This window comes from Hyperolius riggenbachi, chromosome 4, assembly GCF_040937935.1.
Source record: "Hyperolius riggenbachi isolate aHypRig1 chromosome 4, aHypRig1.pri, whole genome shotgun sequence".
NCBI classification, from domain to species: domain Eukaryota; kingdom Metazoa; phylum Chordata; class Amphibia; order Anura; family Hyperoliidae; genus Hyperolius; species Hyperolius riggenbachi.
This window is the reverse complement of record NC_090649.1, coordinates 65,506,068-65,532,842: the sequence shown is the minus strand read 5'-3', so window position 1 is coordinate 65,532,842 and position 26,775 is coordinate 65,506,068. Positions and strand designations below refer to the sequence as shown.

Sequence of the window (26,775 nt, the reverse complement as noted above, 5' to 3'; positions counted from 1 at the left end):
TAAATGTGGTTTCCCTTAGAAAAAAAAAAAACCCACCCGAATTCGCGAACACGAATTTTTCTCGAATTTAGTTACCAATCACGAACCGAATTCGAATCGAATTCGATGGTCGCGATCGAATTCGAATCCAAATTTGCCCCCGGACCCGAATTCGAATGTACTTGAATCGAATTTGGGTGCATTCGAGCATGCCTGACTTTAAAGCTATCTAATAGCAGAAAAAAAATACCAGTTAATGCTCAGCTGGGATAATGATGACTAGTTTAGCAATATGTTTATTAACCATCAGTAGAAAAGCAACTTGTGGAGGTCCAGGCCATCTGCTGGCAGTCAACCAGTTAAAGGAATGCATGACCTGTATTCCACTCTGTATCAAAGAAGGTTGCTGCAACCAGATTTTCAGCCAATAAACTTGACAATGGACACTGAAATATTGTATCCATTTGTTCTGTGAAGCCTTTCTTGTAAAGGATGCAATAAAGCACCAGTTTATCGGCTGAAAATCTGGTTGATGCAACATTCTTGTATGCACTTTGTTTAATAACCCTTACAGTGGGGCCTTTACATAGGTAGGGAGGATGATGCGTTCAGGTGATGCGGCTAGCCCAATCAGCCTCCAACAGGGGCGTAGCAATAGGGGTTGCAGAGGTAGCGACCGCATTGGGGCCCTTGGACCAGAGGGGCCCCGAAGGGCCCTCCCTCAACTACAGTATTAGCTCTCTATTGATCCTGTGCTAGATATATTCACTTCTATAGATACTTTCTTTGATCAGTGGTAATCATTAACAAACTGTTCCCTAGTCCCTTCTTGCTCCTCTGACACTGTAGTTGCCATTGGCCAGTTTTGGTGCGCCATAACAATTGTTATGTATAGAGTGCTTGGGGGGCCCCATTGTAAAACTTGCATCGGGGCCCACAGCTCCTTAGCTACGCCACTGACCTCCAACAATGATTTTCAATGAAATCTGACTGCGGCTGCACATTACACATTATATATTTACACGTTTAGCTCATTCTCTCGATCTCCTGATGACGGTCAAAGGAGAACAGGCTATCTCTAGATGTATTGATGGCTGTAATGGTGATTAGAAGGTGCACTTTATTTGGGAAGTTGTACAATACCATATCAGCATTTTGATCCAACAGGGTCCAGTGAGCATGGACCCACAATGTGAGATCTAATGTTATTGTTTTTTAGAACTTTAATAAATGTTACCCCCGTGTGACGCAACTAGCCTGATTGTGGTTTTATATACCTGTAGTAGTGGCCACCTTTCCCTATTGCTGAGCACTGGGTGATTGCAGGCTACACAGAGGTTGGATTCTTAAAGATACAGCGTCGAAGATTATATACTATGGTGGTTATAGTTCACTGTGGATTGGAAAACTTTTGGCTGCTATTTCAGCTTCGATCAGCGCTTATATCGTCTCAATTTACAAGCTGTCTGCTATATTAAAATGTGCAGGAATGGGGTATACATGAACCAGCTTTTAAGGTTCAACAGCACAACCTTTGAAAGATTTGACCTTCTTCACTAAAAAAACACATTCCTCTTGGATCTTGTCTTCAATGGTCTTCTTCCCCATCCCAAAATCTCGTAGAGTTGATAGAGTGAATCTTCTCATCACTTTCCAGTTATCACCATTGGAGAAAATAAGTCCTGAGGAAGGGAATGGTGGTAAAGTTATATGGTTTGGGAAAAAAAAACGTCTTCATGACACATAGGACTAAAAGGCAGGAGGCCTACACCACAGCTAGATGGTATTGCATTTTCAGTATAAGAAGACACGAAGATGTAGCCATTGCTAAAGCAAACCCTGAGAATACCCCAAACTTGTCTGTTCTGTCAGATTTTACAGCAACTGCTTTCTTTTTTCACTGGCGTGGTCCTTTCAGAGTTGCAAGTTCTTCCATAAACTGATGTGATTGAGTCCTGGCTCAGGTGTAAACATATCCACTGTTGAGAATTCTTGCCAGTGTGATTTTGGAAGAAATATGAGGCACATTGTGATGAATGTAGGACTTCAGTCAACACCTAGGCCCTTATTCAATTCATTTTTCTCACCATATCAAAAAAATGTTTTAGACCCCAGCTAGCATGGAAATACTCAAAATAATATTGAAAAAAAATAGGTAAGGTAAAAAGATAGATAGATGGGTTTACGTCAATAAATTTAGCTACACAACATCAGAAACATCTGTAAACGTTATTAAATACCAAAACTCACATATTGGGCTTGATTCACTAAACCATGATAACTCATATCGCGGCTGTTTTCGTGCGCATTTTTGCGCGATTGCAAATTTGCGCACACAAATGCGTTTCTTCGCATGCAACCGCGAATTTTCATGTGCAAGCGATACTGTATTTTGGTTTGCGCGTGGAAACGATATCGTTTGTGCGTGCAAATGCGCGTTTGCACACGAAAACACGCAATTGCGTGCGCAAATTCGCAATCACCCGAAAACTCGAAAATGCACGTGAAAACGGCTGTGATATGAGTTATCACGGTTTAGTGAATCAAGCCCATTATAATTTTTTAAAGTGTAACTGCCGGGCATAAAATCAAGAATCAATTCTTTATTTTTATCTGGTAAGCAAGTAGTAAGGATGCAAACCAGACAATTACTTTACTTGTTGATAAATAATCACTCCCCAGTTTACCTGACTCTTATTTGGTACACACAAAATTTGGTATGCAAAAAGGAAGTTGCAGGGAAAGCTGGGTTGTCCTTTTTTGCTACTCTAATTACCCCTCAGACTTACAGGATACCCCCGAAGTGACATGTGACATGATGAGATAGACATGTGCATTTACAGTGCCTATCACAGAAATAACTATGCTGTGTTCCTTTTTTTTCTTTCTCTGCCTGAAAGAGTTAAATATCAGGCATGTAAGTGGCTGACACAGTCCTGACTCAGACAGGAAGTGACTACAGTGTGACCCTCACTGATAAGAAATTCCAACTATAAAAAACTTTCCTAGCAGAAAATAGCTTCTGAGTGCAAGAAAGAGATAAAAAGGGGAATTTCTTATCAGTGAGGGTCACACTGCAGTCACTTCCTATTTGAGTCAGGACTGAGTCAGCGGGGCTTGCCGGAGTTTGCCGAGGAGGAGGGGGTGACCACTCCAGCCGGGGGCGGGTCTGGTAAGAGGGGCAGGAAAGCTAAGAGGCGCTCTTCCCCTCTGGAGAAGTCACTTAGGGCAGCCAGCAGCCGGCCCGGTAACAAGAAGGGACGGTTTCAGACTGCGCAGTCGGGCAGGCCTGCACCCTTGGCCGTTTTGGAGCCACAAGCGGGTCCTAGTCAGGGCAACCTTGGTGGAGAGGCAGAGGACATTAGAGCACCAGCGCTCCAGGGTGAGTTGTCTGGTCAGCGCAGTTTATTTACTATTAACAACCGTTTGGATGTCTGCTATTATTGATTCTTTAGTTAAGTCTGTGCAATTGCAGCAGAATGTTTCAGTTAATGCTAATTATTCTGTTAATGAAGCTGCTATTCTGGAGGCTGTGAATGCAAGTGTGGTTGTTCAAACATCACCAGCAGCAGCGTGGGCGAATATAGTTGCTCCTGTTGCTCAAGTGAAGCAGAGTACTTCAGTACCAGTTTTGAAATCTGGTGTGAGTCTCATTACAAAGAGGCTTTGCCTTGTGTGTTATCCCCCCTTGGCTTTCATTTGAGTGCATCAGTGACAGAGAAAATATGAAAAGGGGAGTATATTGATTTATTGTCTCTGCTTCTGTTTTACAAAGAATTTACTGTTAAGGACAAGAAAGATGGTGAGGAGGATAGGCGGCGTCCTGTACTGCGTACATTTAATTACTGGCGTCAGGCGTATTGTATATTTGCAAGTTTGCTGGGGGGCGAAAGAAAGCCAGAACTGTGTACAGGATTATTTCAATATCTGGATGTGATTAGCGAGGCTTACAGACAGCTTTGAAGCATAGCATGGTTCCAATACAACGAATCATTTAGTCAAAGAATGGCCGTGCATCCCTCCCTGTCATGGGGAGCAAAAGACTTGGGTTTGTGGATAAGTCTCATGCTTCCTCAGAGAACGAAAAAACAAGCACAGCCGTCAGTTGGTCAGTCTGGCTTAACAGTGAAAAAGGGTTTATGTTTTGCCTTCAATGAAGGTACATGCAAGTTCCTTCAGAACTGCCATTATAGGCATGAATGTAATTTCTGTGGCGGCTTGCACCCTATATCCCGCTGTTTTAAGAGGGTTGGGATGCAATCACAAAACAGTACGAAGGAGCTTTTTCATAAAAGCCTAGATGCCAGTGTGCCTTAAAAAAACGGTCCCGTGGCTAAACATTTACCCAGATCAAATGAGCAGCCAGCTAATCACTGAAGGATTTTCTAACGGATTTAAGTTGCCTGTTTTTGATGGCCAGGGCTGCGTTACTGTACCAAATCAGTACTGCCGCCGCATATCCAGCCCGATCTCCCGCCGCATCCATTTCCGGCATCACGCAGGAGGAGGTTCAGAGCTGGCAGATGTCCACAGTGCGAGAAGGGAGAGGAGCGCCGATGTCCACCGTGCGGGGGGAGGAGCACCGATGCCCATCATGAGGGGAGAGGAGCGCCGATGTCTGCCATGAGGGGGAGGAGCCCCGGTGTCAGGCGCGCGGGTGGATGAGCATCATGCCAACTGTGAGGAGAGAGGAGCGCCGATGTCTGCCATGAGGGGGCGAGGAGCCCCGATATCAACCGCATGGTGATTGGAGCGCCGATGTCCGCCGTTCATGGGCGATCACGCCTGCTGTGCGGGGGGAACGCTGATGTCAGATGCTGGGAGAGTGGCAAGCTGCAGGAGACTAGGAGCAGCTGCCGCTCATTTTCTGGAAGAGCAGAGGATTAGGCAGGCCCTGGACATGTAAGCTTCAGTTTGGTTGTGGAGGAAGGGGGTAGCATACATTCGGACTATAAGACGCACTGAATCCCACCCCCCATGTTTGGGGGAGAAAAAGTGCATCTTATAGTCTGAAAAATACGGTAATCGGTCTTTGTCAAAATTACTTCCTACGGTAGGGGGGTTTTCATTTCGCCATGTTGAATTGGAAGGAGGGGAACCGGGCCTGTTTAGAAATGATCAGGTTCATTTACAGTGGTGTGAAAAACTATTTGCCCCTTCCTGATTTGTTATTCTTTTGCATGTTTGTCACACTTAAATGTTTCTGCTCATCAAAAACCGTTACCTATTAGTCAAAGATAACATAATTGATCACAAAATGCAGTTTTAAATGACGATTTTTATTATTTAGTGAGAAAAAAAACTCCAAATCTACATGGCCCTGTGTGAAAAAGTGATTGCCCCCTTTGTTAAAAAATAACTTAACTGTGGTTTATCACACCTGAGTTCAATTTCTGTAGTCACCCCCAGGCCTGATTACTGCCACACCTGTTTCAATCAAGAAATCACTTACATAGGAGCTATCTGACAAAGAGTAGTACACCAAAAGCACCTCAAAAGCTAGACATGCCAAGATCCAAAGAAATTCAGGAACAAATGAGAACAAAAGTACTGTAATTGAGATCTATCAGTCTGGTAAAGGTTATAAAGCCATTTCTAAAGCTTTGGGACTCCAGCAAACCACAGGGAGAGCCATTATCCACAAATGGCAAAAACATGGAACAGTGATGAACCTTCCCAGGAGTGGCCGGCAGACCAAAATTACCCCAAGAGCGCAGAGAAAACTCATCCGAGAGGTCACAAAAGACCCCAGGACAACATCTAAAGAACTGCAGGCCTCACTTGCCTCAATTAAGGTCAGTGTTCACGACTCCACCATAGGAAAGAGACTGGGCAAAAACGGCCTGCCTGGCAGATATCCAAGGCGCAAACCACTTTTAAGCAAAAAGAACATTAAGGCTCGTCTCAATTTTGCTTAAAAACATCTCAATGATTGCCAAGACTTTGGGGAAAATACCTTGTGGACCGACGAAGTTGAACTTTTTGGAAGGTGCGTGTCCCGTTACATCTGGCGTAGAAGAAACACAACATTTCAGCAAAAGAACATCATACCAACAGTAAAATATGGTGGTGGTATTGTGATGGTCTGGGGTTGTTTTGCTGCTTTAGGACCTGGAAGGCTTTCTGTGATAGATGGAACCATGAATTCTACCAAAAAATCCTGAAGGAGAATGTCCAGCCATCTGTTCGTCAACTCAAGCTGAAGCAATCTTGGGTGCTGCAGCAGGACAATGACCCAAAACACACCAGCAAATCCACCTCTGAATGGCTGAAGAAAAACAAAATGAAGACTTTGGAGTGGCCTAGTCAAAGTTCTGACCTGAATCCTATTGAGATGTTGTGGCATGACCTTAAAAAGGCGGTTCATGCTAGAAAACCCTCAAATAAAGCTGAATTACAACAATTCTGCAAAGATGAGTGGGCCAAAATTCCTCCAGAGCGCTGTAAAAGACTTGTTGCAAGTTGTCGCAAACGCTTGATTGCAGTTATTGCTGCTAAGGGTGGCCCAACCAGTTATTAGGTTCAGGGGGCAATTTCTTTTTCACACAGGGCCATGTAGGTTTTGAGTTTTTTTTCTCAATAAATAATAAAAACCATCATTTAAAACTGCATTTTGTGTTCAATGATGTTATCTTTGACTAATAGTTAACGGTTTTTGATGAGGAGAAACATTTAAGTGTGACAAACATGCAAAAGAATAAGAAATCAGGAAGGGGGCAAATAGTTTTTCACACCACTGTATCTAGCATAGGTTTAGACATTTTCAATTCCAGTCTGCACTCAGCCATTGAAAAGGCCGCGGTGGTGGGGGTAGGGCCAGCCTAGGTGCTAGGCTGCCTGGTGGAAATGGCACCCAGGTATGGTTGGTTCATTTGGAGTTACCAGTAAGGCATCCTGGTCATTATTGCAATTTTCCAGTTTACTTAAAGTTGTATTCCTGAATAAAGATGTTTTGGTTATTGTGTAAAGTAAAGATAACAAAGACTTAGAAATTTAAAACCCCAATAACATTGGCTGCGACCTTAATCTAACAATGGTGTTGTAGTTATTGTATTGTTAAGCAGGTATCATGGGCAAGTACATTTCCATGGGAATCTTCATGCCACCCACAGGTTTGCCTTCTGCTATACTGATTGAATTTTTTTTAAATCTAATTTTTCATTTATTTATTTATTTTTACATATTTTTGATGATCTTGTTACACACAAAAACCATAAGAAAGGATCCACTAAATATTAGGCAGTTGTTATTACCATGTCCCTTGGCAATATCTTTCACTAGTGGAAACAACTGTCTTCCTGAGAACGCCTCAGCATGATTTATCAGAGCGTCTTTTACCGTCTCGTACCCACAGAGGACGACTATCTTCTCAGTTCCTATCCGCAGTGAGTACACTGTGCCATACTTCTTAGCAAGCTGCAATTGAACAAGATCATGGGTTTATTTCAAGGTATTCTTTTGGATTAAAGAAATATTTTAGTTACAGAGTCCACCTCAAATCCTTTTAACCAGAGCTTTCTGTCATACTGTTGAACTCCATACCACATCCAATAAGGACAACTCCATCCCTGGATGTGTAGAACTCTTATTCTGCCATGCACATTGGTTTCTTATCATGGCTGTACCTACCATTGGCCGCCAATGACGAAAAAAAAACAAAAAAACACCTCGTCATGTTAGTCAAAGGGGAAAATTAACTTATGGTTGCTTTAGCTGCAGCTGACCTGTTTTAGATATTACATGCACCATCTACACAGTATTTAATGGTAATCTGGAAAGATTTCCAGAGACGCAATCACCCATCAGCTGCCCCAAAGGCTGTACCTTCTTCTTAAACTAACAGTGGATCATAGCAAACAAGCTTGAATCTATTTACGTTAGTAAAGATGGCAGGCTTTCTAGATTCTATCCCTGATGTTGATAGTTTAATTGCTGAAGCGAAACAGGTTTTTTCGTTGAAGGAGCCTGATCAGGCCACCCCCCAAGCTACCGTTACCCCTGATTCAGAAATTAATGAGGTGTTCAAAACTATATTTAATGTTTATAAAGAGCATAATAGGAGCTGGTGGGAAATAACTAGCTTTAATACTTACTTAAAGGAGAAGATAACGGTGCGAGGTCTTAGGAATTTGGTTACCCTTCATAAACATACGGAAAATAGTGAATTTATGGATGGGTGGAATAAATTAAAGACAAAGCAGAGTCTTGAACTAATGGCATTTCTAAGAGACTTTGAGTTGAAGGAATTGGAAAAAATAAATAAAAAGTTGGCAGAAGAACATAAGAGGGTTTTAAATTTTAAATTGCATACTGCCTATAAAGAACTTGAAGAAAAGCTACAGAATAAAGTTCACAACCATAAAGAATCAATTAAGAGTAAAAAACACAAGAAATATACTCGAGATTGCAAGGATTTTAAATACAATAAAGTGTATGATTGGGGCCGTATCCCTAAAAAACCCACACCACAACCAGCTTCTGGACAAACAGATACAGAAACTGACATTAACACAGAGTCAGACAGTGAACACAACTCTGAATCAGAATCAGGGGATATAAACAAAGTCCCCAGGAAACCAAAGGGGAGGGGGAAACCAAGAGGCCAGAAACCGAAACCAGTAGGCACCCCAAGGGATCTACGCAACAGGGAAAAGTGGGGGTACAAGCCCCGTTATTGGAAACAAAGGGAGGAGGAATGGTGACAGATACGGTCACCTCTGATATGATGAAAATTATTAATTTAACCGACTATACCTTAAACGAGACCGAACTGAAGGTTTTATCAAAGGGCCTTTCTTTTGTGCCATCTTTACAGTTTGATTTATTTGAGGCTGTCAAGGACATCAATTTATTTGCCAGGAAATTAGCAATTCAGAAGTTTATGAATACACCAAGTGCACAGAGTAGAAGTGAATTTAGGAGAGATGAAGAAGCCCTAGCGAATCTCAATGACCTCCTTGAAGAAAATACATCAGGAGAAATACGGACATGCACGCCAGTCAGCAACCTACAAGCAAAAAGTAAATTTTGCCCATCTATTAGTCAATATTCATCTATACAAACCTTTGTGGATGTGGTCACTAAGGAACTTGAGGATCTAGCAAAGAGGGGGAGCAAGGACAAAAACGCTATTAATAATCTTACTGTTAGCGAGAAAAAAGCCCTGGAAGATTTATCAAGTAATAGGGACCTTATAATAAAAAAATCTGACAAGGGTGGGAATATTGTGGTCATGACAATAGCAGGCTATGTAGAGATGTGCAATAGGCTCCTTATGGATGACAAACAATATCGAAAATTGAGGCAAAATCCAACGATGAAATTTCAAACTGAATTTGAGGCTTTTTTGAAAAATGCACGTGACAAAGGAGTCCTTGATAGGGGGGACTTTGAACGCATCAATACGCGACATCCTACGGTCCCTGTATTTTACGCACTTCCAAAGGTCCACAAAGATTTATTGTCTCCACCGGGTAGACCTATTGTGGCAGGAAATAACAGCTTAACTGAAAATGCTAGTAGATACGTGGATTTTTTCCTTAGACCCTTTGTGGAAAGTCTCCCTTCCTATCTGAGAGATACAATGGATCTTCTTAATAAGTTACAGGACATCAAAATTACAGCTGATACATGGTTGGCATCATTGGATGTAGAATCCCTGTACAATAATATTCAACACAACTTAGGGATTGATGCAGTTGATTATTTTCTGAAGTCCCGCAGTATTTACGTCAGGGAACATTCTTTATTTCTCCTCGACCTTTTGAGATACATACTTACCAATAATTATTTTCTCTTCCAGGACCAAATTTTTCTACAGGAAAGGGGTTGTGCTATGGGGATGGCGTGTGCCCCCTCATATGCCAACCTCTTCCTAGGTTGGTGGGAGGATGTGACCGTTTTTGGTGAGGATTTGGTGGTGTATGCATCACACATTTTATTCTGGGGCCGTTTCATAGACGACTTGTTCGTTTTGTGGAACGGCCCCAGGGAAATGTTCCTGGACTTCGTGGGTGAATTGAACAAAAACCATATAGGCATGTTCTTCACCCACGAGATTAGCTCTACTTCAGTTGACTTTTTGGATGTGCATATTGTAAAGAACAAGGAAGGGGGCCTCGACACGAGTATTTTTCGTAAATCTACTTCGACGAATTCCCTGCTGGCATGGGAGAGCCACCATCCAGACCCATTAAAATGGGGGATTCCGAAGGGGCAGTTTCTCCGGGCGTGGAGAAATTGCTCTGACCCCATAGCATTCGATAAAGAATGTAAGAATCTACATAAAAGATTTAGTGATCGGGGGTATCCCCAAAGAGTTCTTATGGATGCAGAAATAAAAGCAAGGTCTACAGAAAGAACAGAGCTATTATGTCCGAGGAAAAAATCTAACTCAAATTCAGATGTAATGAGGATTATCAGCACCTACACGAAGCAGTCACCAATGATCAAGAAGATCATTGATACCCACTGGCCCACACTTCAATTGGACAGAGATTTGAGAAAATATATTCCCCCTAGACCACAGATTACGTATAGGAGGGGGAAAAATCTGGGTGATGCTCTAGTGCATTCGTTTCTACCGGCAAAATCAATAAATCAAGCAGTGAACTTTAAGAAAAAGACTTGGCTAGACCATAGACTCAATGGGATGCATAGATGTGGGAAGTGTAAAACCTGCCCTCAAGTTCTGATATGTAGTGATTTTATTGCACCAAAGAATGGTCGGATATTTGTTCTATTTGACTTCTATAACTGTGATTCGGAGGGGGTAATTTATGCTATCCAATGCTCATGTCCCTTAATGTACATTGGAGAAACTACAAGGGCAGTAAAGACAAGGATCCTTGAACATCTGGGGGACATAAAGCACAAGAGGAATACTTCTGTGGCGCGCCATTTTAATGAAATGCATGGGGGTGATATAGATACATTCAGATACTGGGTGATCCAGCAGTGGCATCTGGGCCCTCGGGGGGGTAACCTTGATCAGAAGCTCAGACAACTCGAATCCAGATGGATATATAGACTGGGTACCCTTAGCCCGGATGGTCTTAATGAGGGCTTTACCTTCTCACCCTTTCTATGAGTTATGGTGTAAATAGTTACCTGTGGTTTCCCCTGCATTTTTCATGTTTTCCTCCAAGTAGTTTTCTGGTTGGTTGGTTACTCCTTATGAATATTCCTGTTCTGTTTCCATTCTATATCCCGCACTTCTGTGCCCCCCCTCCCCCTCCCGTGGGTCTCTGAGATCAGACCCTGTCGCCTATGTAATGTAATTCTATGACTCACAATACTTACCTTCCATATGTATACCAGATTAACATTTGACTTGGTTTTCTTTAATACGTGAAGAAATCTTTATGGTCTATTTACCGCTGTATTTTTTCCTAAAATCTTCCTCCACGTGTGTATCATTATATACATGTAGTCTATGTGGCGATATTTATATACTTTGCCATTAAGATTACATTCCCCACGGAGCGCCATTTAAACTTACAAGGTGGCGCTTTAGTGGGGTGTTAACTGTATACATACTCTTCTGGTGGGGCTGTGTGTTGAAGGGTTGCTATGACAACGTCTGTCTGGCCTATCGTATCTCCGCATAAACTGTAGTTTACCAATGGGCGTAGGAGTGTGACGTTTGCGCTCCACGCCGCATTATACGGAAGTGCCCTGGCGACGTCTTCTGCTGATGTCATCACACCGGATTGGCTAGACCAGGATGACGTGTGGGGGACTTGGGCAACCAATCAGGAGGCCCGATTGACGAGACCTGGCGTTTTATGCCGCGCTAGGACGCGGCTGTGCCAGAAGCGCCCTCAATATGCACTTCTCTGATGGTTTGAAGGTAGAGGTACATCTATATTTATTTTGGGGAATACTATTACACCATAAAGGGTCTTTTTACATTACATGGCACTATATCTGCTGGGCTTCAATTGGTGGACTCTATCAGTGACACTACGGCAAACCAATAGAGAGCTGGCCCTGGATGGAGGAAGTGACTAAGGGGAGTGTTAGGGGAAGGACAACCCCTTGGAGGGTATATAAGCCTGTGTCAGCCATCATACTCGTTTGACTGTCATTATGACTTAGGCCTATAGGCTAAATATGTATACTTGTTCTATAATGTACTATTGCACCTTATCACTATTTGCACGTTTTTAGCACTTGTCCCTTGAAAAAGCTTCAGTTAGAAGTGAAACATGTCGGGTTGTATGGTGGGGGTTGTGTGATTTTATAATTATCAGTATTGCTATGAGCCTTGGATAATCTAGGTTGTCCTATTATATGCCGACGGTGCTGGCCTAGCAAATACTCGCAAGTGTAATATTTGTATGTCAGTCAGTAAAATGGTTCGAGTTTTTAGATTTCTACATTAAAAGTTAAGTTTTAGATTCAGTATAGAGAGGAATCTTGTTACTAATATTGAAAATCAGGTCCTGTTGCATTTATATAAGCTTAAATCAGGCCTGAAGCTGTCTTCATTCCCCATATAGTTGTTGAAAAAAATCACTTCTCTGAGTTCTGAATTTGTTTAGACAGATCAACCTGCCTAATTAGCTCTATTCAGCAACTGTGAATATACTGCAGGAGAGCCCTGCCAAGGCAAAGCTCCATAGAGTAAACATTGAGGCTTAACCCTTTCAGTGCCTTCAGTAAGAGTGAAACCTAGTTAAACTTCAGTTTCTTTAAAGCTTTCCATAAATTTGAATGGAGTTTTAATTTTTTCCCTTAAAGGAAGTCATGTTGTGGCTAATCTTTTAGAGTAGAGATGGAGTCCTGAGTTTAGTTCCACTTTAACAGAGGCCGACCAGCACTAGAATCCTAAAGAGGTCAAATGGTTTCGCATAGCATGCGGCTTGAAATCAAGAAATATGCTACTGCTGGTTGTTGAATTTTCTCACATATGCTCAGTATCTAACAAAGCTCAAGATGCCTCCTAGAACTATTATGAAAACACCATGATTTTTCCTAAAAATGTATCCCAAATTCTCTGACTTATGTTGGAAATGGGGTGAAGAGATAGACCCATTATCATACTTATGGTGGGACTAATCTCAATGCATAACTGTTGGATTGAGATTTGTAGATTATTATTATTATTTATTAGATTTATATAGCGCCAACATATTCCGCAGCGCTGTATATGGTATGGGTGGGCCAATTCTAACACAGGAACCTTGATGATTTTGGTGAGTTGGCTTATAATGAGAATTCTGCAGCATTTTTGAAGAGACATATGGAGGCTGCCATATTTATTTCCTTTTAAACAATACCAATTGCCTGGCTGTCCTGTTGATCCTCTGCCTTTAATACTTTTAGCCATAGACCATGAACGAGCATGCAGATCAGGTGTTTCTGACTAAAGCCTGCCTGGATCATCTGCATCCTTGTTTCGGGTGTGTGATTCAGACACTACTGCAGCCAAATAGATGAGCAGGACTGCCAGGCACCTGGTATGGTTCAAAAGGAAATATATATGGCAGCCTCCATATCTCTCTCAGTTCAGGTGGCCTTTAAGCAGGGGTCGAGTCCTGCGTGAACGCGGGGGGACGGCGTCCACTTACTTTTTTTGGACAGTGGACACCGTCCCCCCTAGTACCCTGGAGGGGAGCAGCACAGCAGAGAGGAGCATTGTGCACAGCGTGGGGAAGGGCGGACGTTTCCCCCCCATCCCTCACCTTGGGGCTCCTCTCCCTGGCTCTCCCCTCCATAAAGATGCGGCGGCGGCGGTGACTGGCACTGGCAGCGGCATCAGTGGGCGGGACTTACCTCCTCCAGTGTTCCGGGTGGACGCTGTGCGTGCCGCTGCTCTGGTCTTCACTAGACCAGAGTAGCTGCACGCACAGAGGCCACCCGGAACACTGGAGGAGGTAAGTCCCGCCCACCGATGCCGCTGCCAGTCACCGCCGCCGCATCTTTATGGAGGGGAGAGCCAGGGAGAGGAGCCCCAAGGTGAGGCATGGGGGGGGGGGGAAACGTCCGCCCTTCCCCACGCTGCGCACAATGCTCCTCTCTGCTGCGCTGCTCCCCTCCAGCCGGGGAGGGGACGGGGGGGGGGGGGGGGGAGAGAACTGGCTACATATACTGGGGGCCACTATATACCTGGCTACATATACTGGGGGCCACTATATACCGGGCTACATATACTGGGGGCCACTAAACACCTGGCTACATATACTGGGGGCCACTATACACCTGGCTACATATACTGGGGGCCACTATACACCTGGCTACATAAACTGGGGGCCACTAAACACCTGGCTACATATACTGGGGGCCACTAAACACCTGGCTACATATACTGGGGGCCACTATACACCTGGCTACATATACTGGGGGCCACTATACACCTGGCTACATATACTGGGGGCCATTATACACCTGGCTACATATACTGGGGGCCACTATATACCTGGCTACATATACTGGGGGCCACTATATACCTGGCTACATATACTGGGGGCCACTATATACCTGGCTACATATACTGGGGGCCACTAAACACCTGGCTACATATACTGGGGGCCACTATACACCTGGCTACATATACTGGGGGCCACTATACACCTGGCTACATATACTGGGGGCCACTATACACCTGGCTACATATACTGGGGGCCACTATACACCTGGCTACATATACTGGGGGCCACTATACACCTGGCTACATAAACTGGGGGCCACTATATACCTGGCTACATATACTGGGGGCCACTAAACACCTGGCTACATATACTGGGGGCCACTATACACCTGGCTACATATACTGGGGGCCACTATACACCTGGCTACATATACTGGGGGCCATTATACACCTGGCTACATATACTGGGGGCCACTAAATACCTGGCTACATATACTGAGGGCCACTAAACACCTGGCTACATATACTGGGGGCCACTATACACCTGGCTACATATACTGGGGGCCACTATACACCTGGCTACATATACTGGGGGCCACTATACGCCTGGCTACATATACTGGTGGCCACTAAACACCTGGCTACATATACTGGGGGCCACTATACACCTGGCTACATATAGTGGGCACATATACCCCTGGCTACATATCCTGGGCACATATACACCTGGCTACATATACTAGGGACACCTATACACCTGGTTACTTACACTGCAAACACCTACACACCTGGCTATACTGGGGACACCTATACACCTGGCTATACTGGGGGCACCTATACACCTGGCTATACTGGGGACACCTGAACACCTGGTTAGATATACTGGGGACACATGGCTATACTGGGGACACCTATAGACCTGGCTACCTATTCTGGGGACATCTATACACTTAGCCACCTATTCTGGGAATATCTTTACACCTGACCACCTATTCTAAGGACATCTATACACCTGGCTACCTATTCTGGTGACATCTCTAAATCTGGCCACCTATTCTGGGGTGTTATGATCGCTTCTGCAGCGTTTACTGCTGACTGCACTGGTATTGCAAACCAAGCAGTTCTAATGTCATTACATGCATTTGCTTGCATAGTTTGGTTTGCACTTGAACTGGTTGCTGATTCCATCTGCAGTCGCTCTGAGGTTAATGACAGTTTAATATGCTTTTGTGTAAACAGACATTGTCTGCTGCAGTGGAGGGGCAGTCCCTTTCCTGCAGGCTGCATATCATTGTCTGTCTTTTCCTGCTATCAGCCTGTGATTAATTACCATTCACTTGTGTGGGAATCTGCAGGTCTGCTCCCATTGGATGACCTCAGTATAAAGAACTGCTTCCTGCAATGTCTCATGGGCTACCATAGTCTCAGATTCTACCTGTTACTCTGCTCGTGCCCCACCTTGTTCCTAGTCCGTGTGGACTGCGCTGACTCCTGCGAAGGGGTCAGCGAGTCCTCCTAGTTCTGCTCTTGTTTCTAGAAGTTGTTACTTTGCTTGTCTTGTGTCATATATTGGTTCATCGCCAATATATACGCATACTCGCACGTTTATTATTTTCCTTGTATTCGTGTTACGTTGATACATCAGTGTCGCTGATATATACGTACACGAACTGTTTATATCCTATGTTCCGTTAGTCAGCGTTCCAGCACGCTGAGCTAGTTATCCTGTTCCTGGTCCTGTTTGTGGATTGCGTTCATCTCTGCGTAGAGATAGCGAATCCTTCTGAGTCCTGTTCCCTGTATTACTCCAGTCCTAGTCAGAGTTCCTGCTTATGTCATATATCGGTTCATTGCCGATATATACATATGTTAGTCAGACGTTACAAATAGTTTCATTGATAGCTGTAATTGTAATACGCTAGGAAATCATACTTATTGTATATTTATCTGTGTTACGTTCATCTATCTTGATCCTGCTATTTCCTGACTATCCTGTCCTGTCTTTGTGAGGCACGCCATTGCTGCAAACGCATTGGCTACCTCATTCCAGTCTGTTTTATTGTGGACGCTTGCTGTCACTAAGTAGTGGCTAGTTAAGCAAGCGTTCATTCTGTCTACCTGTCCTTATCTCCTCAGTCCTGGTTTATGCGCTCAGCGCTACTTTGCGCTGAGACGTTATTACGAAAGTGTTGTTTGTGGCTGTTCGGATCTGCACCGGCTCTGTGCACCACAATCTCCTATTGGAGTCAGTCCTCTCCTCCACTAAACTGGGGATATCCTGATCCCTTGTGCTGGTGTGTGTACCTCCTTCACGTCAGCTTATGTGTTGTATGCTGACTGTGGAGATTACACCTCCAAGCTTAACAGGGGACAACTATACACATGGCTACTTATACTGGGGACACATATAGACCTGGCTAGGTCTATATGCTATCAATGAAAAGCTAGCCAAACGTAAACGCTCCAAAAGAAAAGCGTTAAAATCAGCGGAGTCGTTGCCCTTGGCGACTGCGCATCAGATCTGTAATGAGACTCCGCTAGTAGCAGATAATGAAATTCAGTCACCATTCAGGGGAGTCAAATGGACCTATGAAACTACTAATGAACTTTCATTGCTAGCCAGGGAAAATAAAAGTTCTTGTTTAAATTAATTATCTGAATATGATTATGAAGATATATTACAGAGTATTGAACAGATCAATTTATTCGTGCAGCAAGGGAAATTTGCATACACTACAGTTCAACACTTGTTACAGGTATTGGAGATCCTTAGGAATAAGAAATCGGCCAATCACCTGCTAAATAACCCAATGTATGTTTCTGCCACTAACACATTTGCAAACTATGATCAGCTTGAATGCCCAGCTGTTAAATATGCATGGGATCCTCCATTTGAGAAAGGAGAGATGGACCCCTGGTCTATGAATGGAAGAAAGATGCAAGTTCATTTTGTCAGTTTTACAGTGCAAAAAGTGAATTAGTATTGAATGCATGCATTAAGTCTGCCTATAACCTAATAAAAACGGGTGTGTGTGGGTATGACTTTGTGGCTCCATTGATCGATGTGTGGAAGATGATTTTGGACGATTTGTATGCGATTCAATCAGTTGATACCAGGGAAGACACACTGTCAATTGGAGACTGTCCCACTTCTCCAGTTACTGAGTCCCTGCCATGTCTTGTGAATGTTCCTGTAACTCCACCCTGTACCATGGATAACTCAGTGTTACTTCCCAGTAAAACAGAAGCCACTGATACTTTCTTAACTTTGCCCTGCACAAATTTCTCAGCAGAGAATCCAGAGGTCCTGCTGACTTCTGAGTACAGCCTAGCCAGTACTCATGAGTCTTTGTTCAGTGAAACAGACACCAGAAAAATCTTGCCTGTCTCTGCAAACACTTCTGCAGAAATTACCTGTGTTAATAAAGTTCAACTTCTGTCTGATCCAGCAGATGCCAGTAGATGCACTACATTAGTTTCTGAGTCCCAGCAATCCTGTCTAGAAACCTCAGAACCCCAGCATCTGAATTTTCCAATTTTACAATTGAATAGTGCTTCAGATGCACAAACTTTGTGTCTTGATCTTCCTGTCTCTACACCTCGCTCTAGTTTCATGAATAGCTCAGAGCATCTGCTATGTGAACCTGAAATCGTAGAATTATTACCTTGTTCAGAAAGTGTTCTAGTAAATTTGCCCTGTACCATGAATTGTGCAGTAGATCTTCCCAATGAAACTCAGGTCACAGAATCATTATGCTGTCCAGCAGGTGCTTCCATGGTTTTGCCCTGCAATATGGACTGTTCAGTGATCCTGTCCAGTGAAGCTGTGGTCGCAGAGTCTTATGCTTCACCCAGTACTTTGGATACTTCAAACCCTCTAGCAGAGGAGTCTGAGGCACTGCTTACCTCAGTTGGTGTTGCAGTAATATTCACTTGTCTAGCAGCTGTTTTGGAATTACAGTCTGCTCTAATAAAACTTGATGAATTTCTGCCCAGCAAAGCAGAAGCCATTGAAATATTGTCCTCGTCAGCAAGTGTGTTAGATACCTTGCCCTGTACACAGTCTGATTTAACCAATGTTGTTGAGCCCCTCTCCAGTGTTGTAACAGCCGAGGAACTCCAGCCCTGTCCTCTGAATGTTTCAGAAGTCTTGCCCTGTAACATGGATAATTCTGACTCGCTGGAAAAAATAATAGAAATCTCAGAATTTCAGTCCGGGTTAATGAGTGTTTTTGAAACCCAGCCCTGTATCCTGGAAAATTCTGGTTTTCTGCCCGGTGTGGCAGTAGTTCCAGAGTCCCCTTCCTGTTCAGTGAGTTTCTCAGTTTTGCCTAGTTCAGTGGGGATTGCTGCAATATTGACTTGTTTTGCAGCCCTTCATGAGCTCCAATCCAGTGTATTTGATGAGTCTCTGTCTAGTCCAGAAGAAGCTATGGGAACCTTGTCTAGTTCAGTGCATACATCAGAAGATTTGCCCTGTCTTGTAAATGCCCCTGAACATGATTTGTTAATAACCCTGCTGGAATCAGCGACATCTAAGTCTGATCCTGCAGTTTTTAGTGAGAATCCAGTAACTGTGAAATCTAGTCATGATGAATTTTTTTTGCCCAGTTCTGGTTTCGGTCCTGTCTTGACTGACTTTGAGGTTCGCAGTTCCTTGACATGCCCAGAGGTTTCTCTTGTGCCGGTGTGCCCAGATGTGCTTCGTATGCCAGAGTGCCCAGATGTGTCTGTGTTAGCGTGCTCACGTGCTTCCCTAGTGGAGACATGTTCTGATGTTGCCGGTTGGCCTGCATGCCCGGAGATAGTTCTGGTCCCTAAAAGCCCTGATCTTGATGTTTGTCCTTGTGACCCTGACTCTGGAGTTGCCCTGGGTTCCATAGGGGTTCTTGATGGTTCTCCATGTGAGCCTAAGGGGCGTTCTGACCTGTGGGGATCTCTTTGGAGCTTCCAAGTGTTCTGGGAGATCTCTGAGGAAACTTGTCCTGGTACCTTGGACTGGTTCAACAGTGGGTTTTGTGTTGGTAAGGACAGTTCCGGTGGGCATTGCAAAGGCTTTGGCGTTTTTGGACGGTCCTTGGAAGGCGGTGGGTATCGCTCAGAGAGTTTCTTGGGGTTGTTTTCTGGAAGTCGTGGTTCTGATGGGTGTCACACTGAGGCTTGTAGTGCTGACGGGCATGGTTCGGTAGGTTCTGGTTCCAATTGGTCTAGTTTTGGTGAGACTGATTCGGGAATTTGGTTTTGTCGGGCTGATCCGACCTTCATGAATTTTCAGTCAGATCAGTTTGCTGGATTTCCCACTTCTGATTTTTTGGTTTGGGTGGTTCAGGAGAAATATGTCAGTTTTTATAGGCGTCCAGAGGCCGCGTTTAAGGGAGGGGGTACTGTTATGATCGCTTATGCAGCGTTTACTGCTGACTGCAGTGGTATTGCAAACCAAGCAGTTCTAATGTCATTACATGCATTTGCTTGCATAGTTTGGTTTGCACTTGAACTGGTTGCTGATTCCATCTGCAGTCGCTCTGAGGTTAATGACAGTTTAATATGCTTTTGTGTAAACAGACATTGTCTGCTGCAGTGGAGGGGCAGTCCCTTTCCTGCAGGCTGCATATCATTGTCTGTCTTTTCCTGCTATCAGCCTGTGATTAATTACCATTCACTTGTGTGGGAATCTGCAGGTCTGCTCCCATTGGATGACCTCAGTATAAAGAACTGCTTCCTGCAATGTCTCATGGGCTACCATAGTCTCAGATTCTATCTGTTACTCTGCTCGTGCCCCACCTTGTTCCTAGTCCGTGTGGACTGCGCTGACTCCTGCGAAGGGGTCAGCGAGTCCTCCTAGTTCTGCTCTTGTTTCTAGAAGTTGTTACTTTGCTTGTCTTGTGTCATATATTGGTTCATCGCCAATATATACGCATACTCGCACGTTTATTATTTTCCTTGTATTCGTGTTACGTTGATACATCAGTGTCGCTGATATATACGTACACGAACTGTTTATATCCTATGTTCCGTTAGTCAGCGTTCCAGCACGCTGAGCTAGTTATCCTGTTCCTGGTCCTGTTTGTGGATTGCGTTCATCTCTGCGTAGAGATAGCGAATCCTTCTGAGTCCTGTTCCCTGTATTACTCCAGTCTTAGTCAGAGTTCCTGCTTATGTCATATATCGGTTCATTGCCGATATATACATATGTTAGTCAGACGTTACAAATAGTTTCATTGATAGCTGTAATTGTAATACGCTAGGAAATCATACTTATTGTATATTTATCTGTGTTACGTTCATCTATCTTGATCCTGCTATTTCCTGACTATCCTGTCCTGTCTTTGTGAGGCACGCCATTGCTGCAAATGCATTGGCTACCTCATTCCAGTCTGTTTTATTGTGGACGCTTGCTGTCACTAAGTAGTGGCTAGTTAAGCAAGCGTTCATTCTGTCTACCTGTCCTGATCTCCTCAGTCCTGGTTTATGCGCTCAGCGCTACTTTGCGCTGAGACGTTATTACGAAAGTGTTGTTTGTGGCTGTTCGGATCTGCACCGGCTCTGTGCACCACAATCTCCTATTGGAGTCAGTCCTCTCCTCCACTAAACTGGGGATATCCTGATCCCTTGTGCTGGTGTGTGTACCTCCTTCACGTCAGCTTATGTGTTGTATGCTGACTGTGGAGATTACACCTCCAAGCTTAACAGGGGACAACTATACACATGGCTACTTATACTGGGGACACATATAGACCTGGCTAGCTATACTGGGGGTACCTATTTTGGGAGAACTGCTGTCAGATCTATATTTTTGGGGAACCGCTGATGCCAGATTACGTGTATTTTGGGGAACCGCTGCCAGATTGTGTATGTTGGGGATCACTACTGCCAGATTACATGTATTTTGGGTGTTACATGTATTTTGGGTGATCCACTACCAGGTTACACGTATTTGGGGAAACTGCTTCCAGATTATGTGTATGTAGGGAGAACTGCTGCTACCAGATTGTCTATTTTGGGGGAACCACTGCTATATTATCTGTATATTGGAGGAACCTCTGCCAGATTGTGTATTTTTGGTGAAATGCTGTCAGATTACATCTACTTTTTGGGGATACTCTACGACAGAGTTCAAACTTCCCCTGGCAGACCTTTTATACCACTGCTAAGGCCATGTATATTTGGCCCCACCCATGGCCACGCCCACGCTATGCTTAACCACGCCCATTTTGGGCACGCCGCGCTACGCGCGGCACAGAGGTTTTTAGGGTGAGTCCACTCACTTCTTTTTCCAGGACTAGACCCCTGCCTTTAAGTTAATAGTACTCAAGCTGTCCTGCATGTTCATCTACACTCTATTATAGGTATTGTCCCTACTTCCTGCCTGGAATTAAGTTACAAAATATACTCCACTAGACAATCTGCTTAGTTTTGCTATTTGCTAACAGTATCCACAACCTTCAACAAGCCATTGATTGAGGTCTGAATGAGGCTTCTAGTATTACCTCAAGAAATGTTTTATAAGGTTTCTTCATATCCAGGATGTGCATATTTCCAACGAGTGGTAATGGTGTGGGACCAGGAGGAAAGTTGTGAGGTATTTTTCTCTTCTGTCCGTAAAAGACTATGGCCAGAAATAGGCTTAGAGCGATGGATAGAAGCAACATCATTGAATCATTAATATTCATTTTGCCAGCAAATCCTGAACAAGACAAATTAATAAAAAAAACATGTGGGTTAGTTTCAGCATGGCATGGCATGGCAGTGACTGTAAGCCAGATATCTAGAAATTAAGGTGTTGGCGGGTTGGGGGTCCTGGAGCGCCTCTTAGTCTAGTAGCAAAAGCTACAGTGTGTAACAGCTGGGGTGGGAGGGATGGAGGGGCGCACTTTAGTATCTCAATATTGGATGCTGGAGGACCTTGTCCCGGCTCTGCTATGGAGAAAATGTCACAGCCTATCAGAGGGAGTAGCAGGAGATAGAGGCTGTTCCTATTGGCTCTCTGCTTCTGTCAGTCATGGGATAACATGGAACATCTACCTTGAAGTCACGCGGAAGCTGGTTTTTGCCACATCAAAGCTGCCGGTAATTAGGAAACATATTACTGAGCTTTATCGCATCTTCTAATCTTTGTGAATTTACATTTTACTGACATGTGTTGAGGTCTTTACCGCACAAGTCGGTAATTTACCTCACTGCTCGGTAATTTCAGCTTGCCATGCGATAACAGCCTTAGTGAATTGATATTTCACTATATGTGAACTGTTTTATGAATTATTTCATGTGGTAATGCTTTGTAAATGCTGGCATATAAGTCCAAATCCAGAGTTGTTTGAAGGTAAAACAGTTATCCATGTTTAACACAGGGCTCAACTTACCAGCAAATTCCACTTACAAACAATCTTCCAAAACAGAACCTGTTTGTAAGTAGGGGATAGGGATGGTGGGAAATGCCCATTTCTGATTCTGTGGAAATTCTGATTTCTGATTTTCCATTTGTCCGATTTCCGATTTTCCATTTTTCATATTTTCTGATTTCTGATTTTTGAGGAGTATTTTATTAGTCGTTATATAGGAGAGAACAGAGGCGCCAAAAGGATAAAAAGGTTTTTAAATGAGCTTAAAAGGCAAAAATTTGGTAATTAGAGGAGGCAGTGGTGGACTTACCTCCTCCAAGCAGACACAACACGACTGTACATTCAGTCTATTTATTAACGAACTCCAGATAAAACAAAGCCTTAGCTTTGTTTTATCTGGAGTTCGTTAATAAATAGACTGGATGTACAGTCGTGTTGTGTCTGCTTGGAGGAGGTAAGTCCACCACTGCCTCCTCTAATTACCAAATTTTTGCCTTTTAAGCTCATTTAAAACCCCCTTTTATCCTTTTGGCGCCTCTGTTCTCTCCTATATAATAATATAATATTGTATCCAGCCTGGGTGGAGGGTTGCGACCCTTTTCTACTATGTACAGAGAGCGACTTCTTATTCCTGAGTGAGGTCAGGATAATCTCCCCACCTGCCTTTACAGTGGTTGCCTATTGGTGACCCATGCTTGTGAGTATAACAACTATTACTCTTTGTCATTATCCCCTTTGTCAATACATACTACACTATTGGGGCTCTTGGTGTTCCTCTGTTTATTTTATTAGTCATTATTGCATCAGAGAATGCAAAAATGAAAATAAATAAATAAATAAGTAAATGGAAAAACGGAAATCAGAAAAAAAAATGAAACCAGAAAAATTGAAAATCTGTCTTGTAATAAGTCTAAAATTAACATTTCACAGAAAAATTCTGCATCCTCTGATTGGTCCAATGCTTCCGAGTTCTGTGTTTGGTGCTAATATTACTGAGTTGTGGTAAATCGAGTGTATGTTGAATTCCGAGTGTTTTCCATTTTCCAAATTACGATCGGAAATGCAGATTTCCAATTGTAAATGTGAAAATGTCAAGTACGCAGAATCTGAATGAGCATCCCTAGTAGGGGACCTTCTGTACTGGGTATGTAATGCCCCAAGGGATGAAGATCGTACCCCCACACAAGACATGTTCCCCTTTGCAGAAGCAAAAACCCAGTGTAAATCACATTACAGCCTACAAAGGTTTAAGGATCCATCAACAGTCCTTCCCGACATTGTTGTTACAGAGGTAATCCTCTTTTGTCAAGGTAAAGGAATCCCATCCAAGCTGTAAAGTGTACAGGCAGTGAGGCAATCCATGCGTCCATGGAAGCTCCACACAAGGGGCTCGATTCACAAAGCGGTGATAACCTAGTTATCACACCTAAAAGACTTTAGGTGTGATAACCATTGCACCACGCTGGTGAAAAGCCCCTTATCACGCCTAAACTCAGTTTAGGCATGATAATAGTTTAGGCATGATAAGTTTAGGCATGATAAATGTAGGCGTGATAAGTTTAGGCGTGATAAGTTTAGATAAGTTTAGATCGCAAAGTCCCGCGCGCAAAGCCGCGCCATTAAACTCTATGCGACGTTTCGCGCACCAGACTTTGCTAGCGCAAAACTTTTGATCAGCTGTGCACTGCGGTGCTAACCCAGTTGGTGCTATAGTTATCATGCCTAAACTTATCATGCCTAAACTTATCATGCCTAAACTTATCACGCCTAAACTTACCACGCCTAAACTTATCATGCCTAAACTTATCATGCCTAAACTTATCGGGCCTGATTCACAAAGCGGTGCAAACTGTTAGCACGCTGGTGAAATGCCCCTTATCCCGCCTAAACTCAGTTTAGGCATGATAAGTTTAGGCATGATAAGTTTAGGTATGATAAGTTTAGGCGTGATAAGTTTAGGCATGATAAGTTTAGGCATGATAACTATAGCACCAACTGGGTTAGCACCACAGTGCACAGCTGATCAAAAGTTTTGTGCTAGCAAAGTTTGGTGCGCGAAATGTTGCATAGAGTTTAATGGCGCTGCTTTGCGCGCGGGACTTTGTGATCTAAACTTATCTAAACTTATCACGCCTAAACTTATCATGCCTAAACTTATCATGCCTAAACTGAGTTTAGGCATGATAAAATGGTTATCACGCCTAAAGTCTTTAACTGGGTTATCACCGCTTTGTGAATCAAGCCCATCATGCCTAAACTGAGTTTAGGCGTGATAAGGGGCATTTCACCAGCATGCTAAAAGTTTGCACCGCTTTGTGAATCAGGCCCAAGGTGATAATGAGCAGCAGATGCAATGCTTTTCTCTAGTTTAAAGCGGTTTAAAACTCTGACAAAATTTTCAACAAAAATGTGTTTTCCTACTTTTTATAACCCATACAATTATCATGTTTGCTTTTGTGCACACGTATTATTATTCATTTAGACATTATAACTTCCCAAAGTTCAGTTAATTTATTTTTAAAGCTGCTGGTGCATTTTATTTATAACTGTTGTCATTCTGTTGTGAATGCTGCCACCAGTGATTTCTGACCTGTGTTTCACCCCAGGACTCATCAGCTGAAGTCCTGCACAGCCAGAGAATGTTTACATAAATGTATCAAGTAAAGAATGTGTACACAAGATAAGCTTTCCAGCAGTTCGGATGCGGGTTCTCCCTGCAGAAGAAAGGGTCAGCCCTGTGATGTAACCCTTTGAATGCTGTTTTACTAAAAAAAAAACATTGTGTTAGTATATTGCATGCTGTAAATAATCTTTTAGAGCAAAGAAGACATTCTGGGTTATATTCCGCTTTAATAAGCTGAATGACTGATTGCACAACCACAGATTTAACCACAGATAGGTTTCTTATAGCACTAATTAAAGAAACAGCTAATTTGACATATGACTCTAATCTGGTTATACCTGTTTCTTTCCTAGGGATGCCAATAAATGTTGCCAGGCCCGTTTAAAATATGTTTATAGATTGAGCAATACTTTATTTCATTCCCTATATGCTTTACTTTACTTATATTATTCTATGAGAGATCAACGGCATACATGTACACACTATACAACTGACTACTATTTAATACAGGCACACACACATAACAAAAAAACAAAAAAAACATGCGCACACACACATACATAACATGAACACACATAACATAAACACACAAACACACACATAACATAAACACATGCACACACACATAACACACACACATGCACACACACATAACATGAAAACACACACCCCATAAACACACGCACACAGAACCACATACACACAGATACACACACATAACATAAACACACACACGTAAAACTTGAAAAATTAACCTGAAGAATATCTTGCAAAACGCAATTTATTTCAGTAATTCAACTTAAAAGGTGAAACTAATATATGAAACAGTCTCTTTACATGCAAATTAAGATATCTCAAGCCTTTATTTGTTATAATTCTGATGATTAGGGCTTACATCTTACAAGAATCCAAAAATCAAAATCTCAGACTATTAGAATATTGTGAAAAGGTTCAGTATTCTAGGCTAAAAATGTCAGACTCTAATCAGCTAATTCATCCAAAACACCTGCAAAGGGTTCCTATTTCATATATGAGTTTCACCTTTTAAGTTGAATTACTGAAATAAATAGACTTTTGATTGATATTCAAATTTTTCGAGTTTCACCTGTAACCGCTTTCTCTCTCTTTCTCTCTCTCTCTCCTTCTCTCCCTCTCTCTCTCTCTCTCTCTCTCTCTCTCCTTCTCTCTCTCTCTCTCTCTCTCTCTCTCTCTCTCTCTCTCTCTCTCTCTCTCTCTCTCTGTGTTTGCACTGTACTCAGAACTGTAGCATAAGCTTAAAATTGTTTTTGAAATTCATTATTTACAATATTTTTCTCGCCTGTTAATCGGATTAATTTCCAAGCCAGTTCCACCGGTTTTATGGAGACACAAGCTGCAAGAAAGGAGGAGGGGCCAAGGTCTAGGATGAGTCACTGCATAACCCTTAGATGGCCACTTCTAATTTTAAACTATATCGTAAG

At 43.0% G+C, this 26,775-nt stretch overlaps 1 protein-coding gene across 1 annotated transcript in view; it reads right to left on the bottom strand.

The window, feature by feature from the left end:
• LOC137571260 (cytochrome P450 2K6-like) overlaps positions 1-22,026 on the bottom strand; it is a 42,907-nt gene extending 20,881 nt beyond the window's left edge. The window contains exons 1-3 of the mRNA XM_068280137.1: positions 21,841-22,026; positions 7,233-7,395; positions 1,512-1,661 (exon numbers count right to left, since the gene is read on the bottom strand). Of these exons, the coding sequence (XP_068136238.1) occupies positions 1,512-1,661; positions 7,233-7,395; positions 21,841-22,023 (496 nt within the window). The 5' untranslated portion in view covers positions 22,024-22,026. The remainder of the gene's footprint in view (positions 1-1,511; positions 1,662-7,232; positions 7,396-21,840) is intronic.
• Between the last annotated feature and the right edge of the window lie 4,749 nt (positions 22,027-26,775).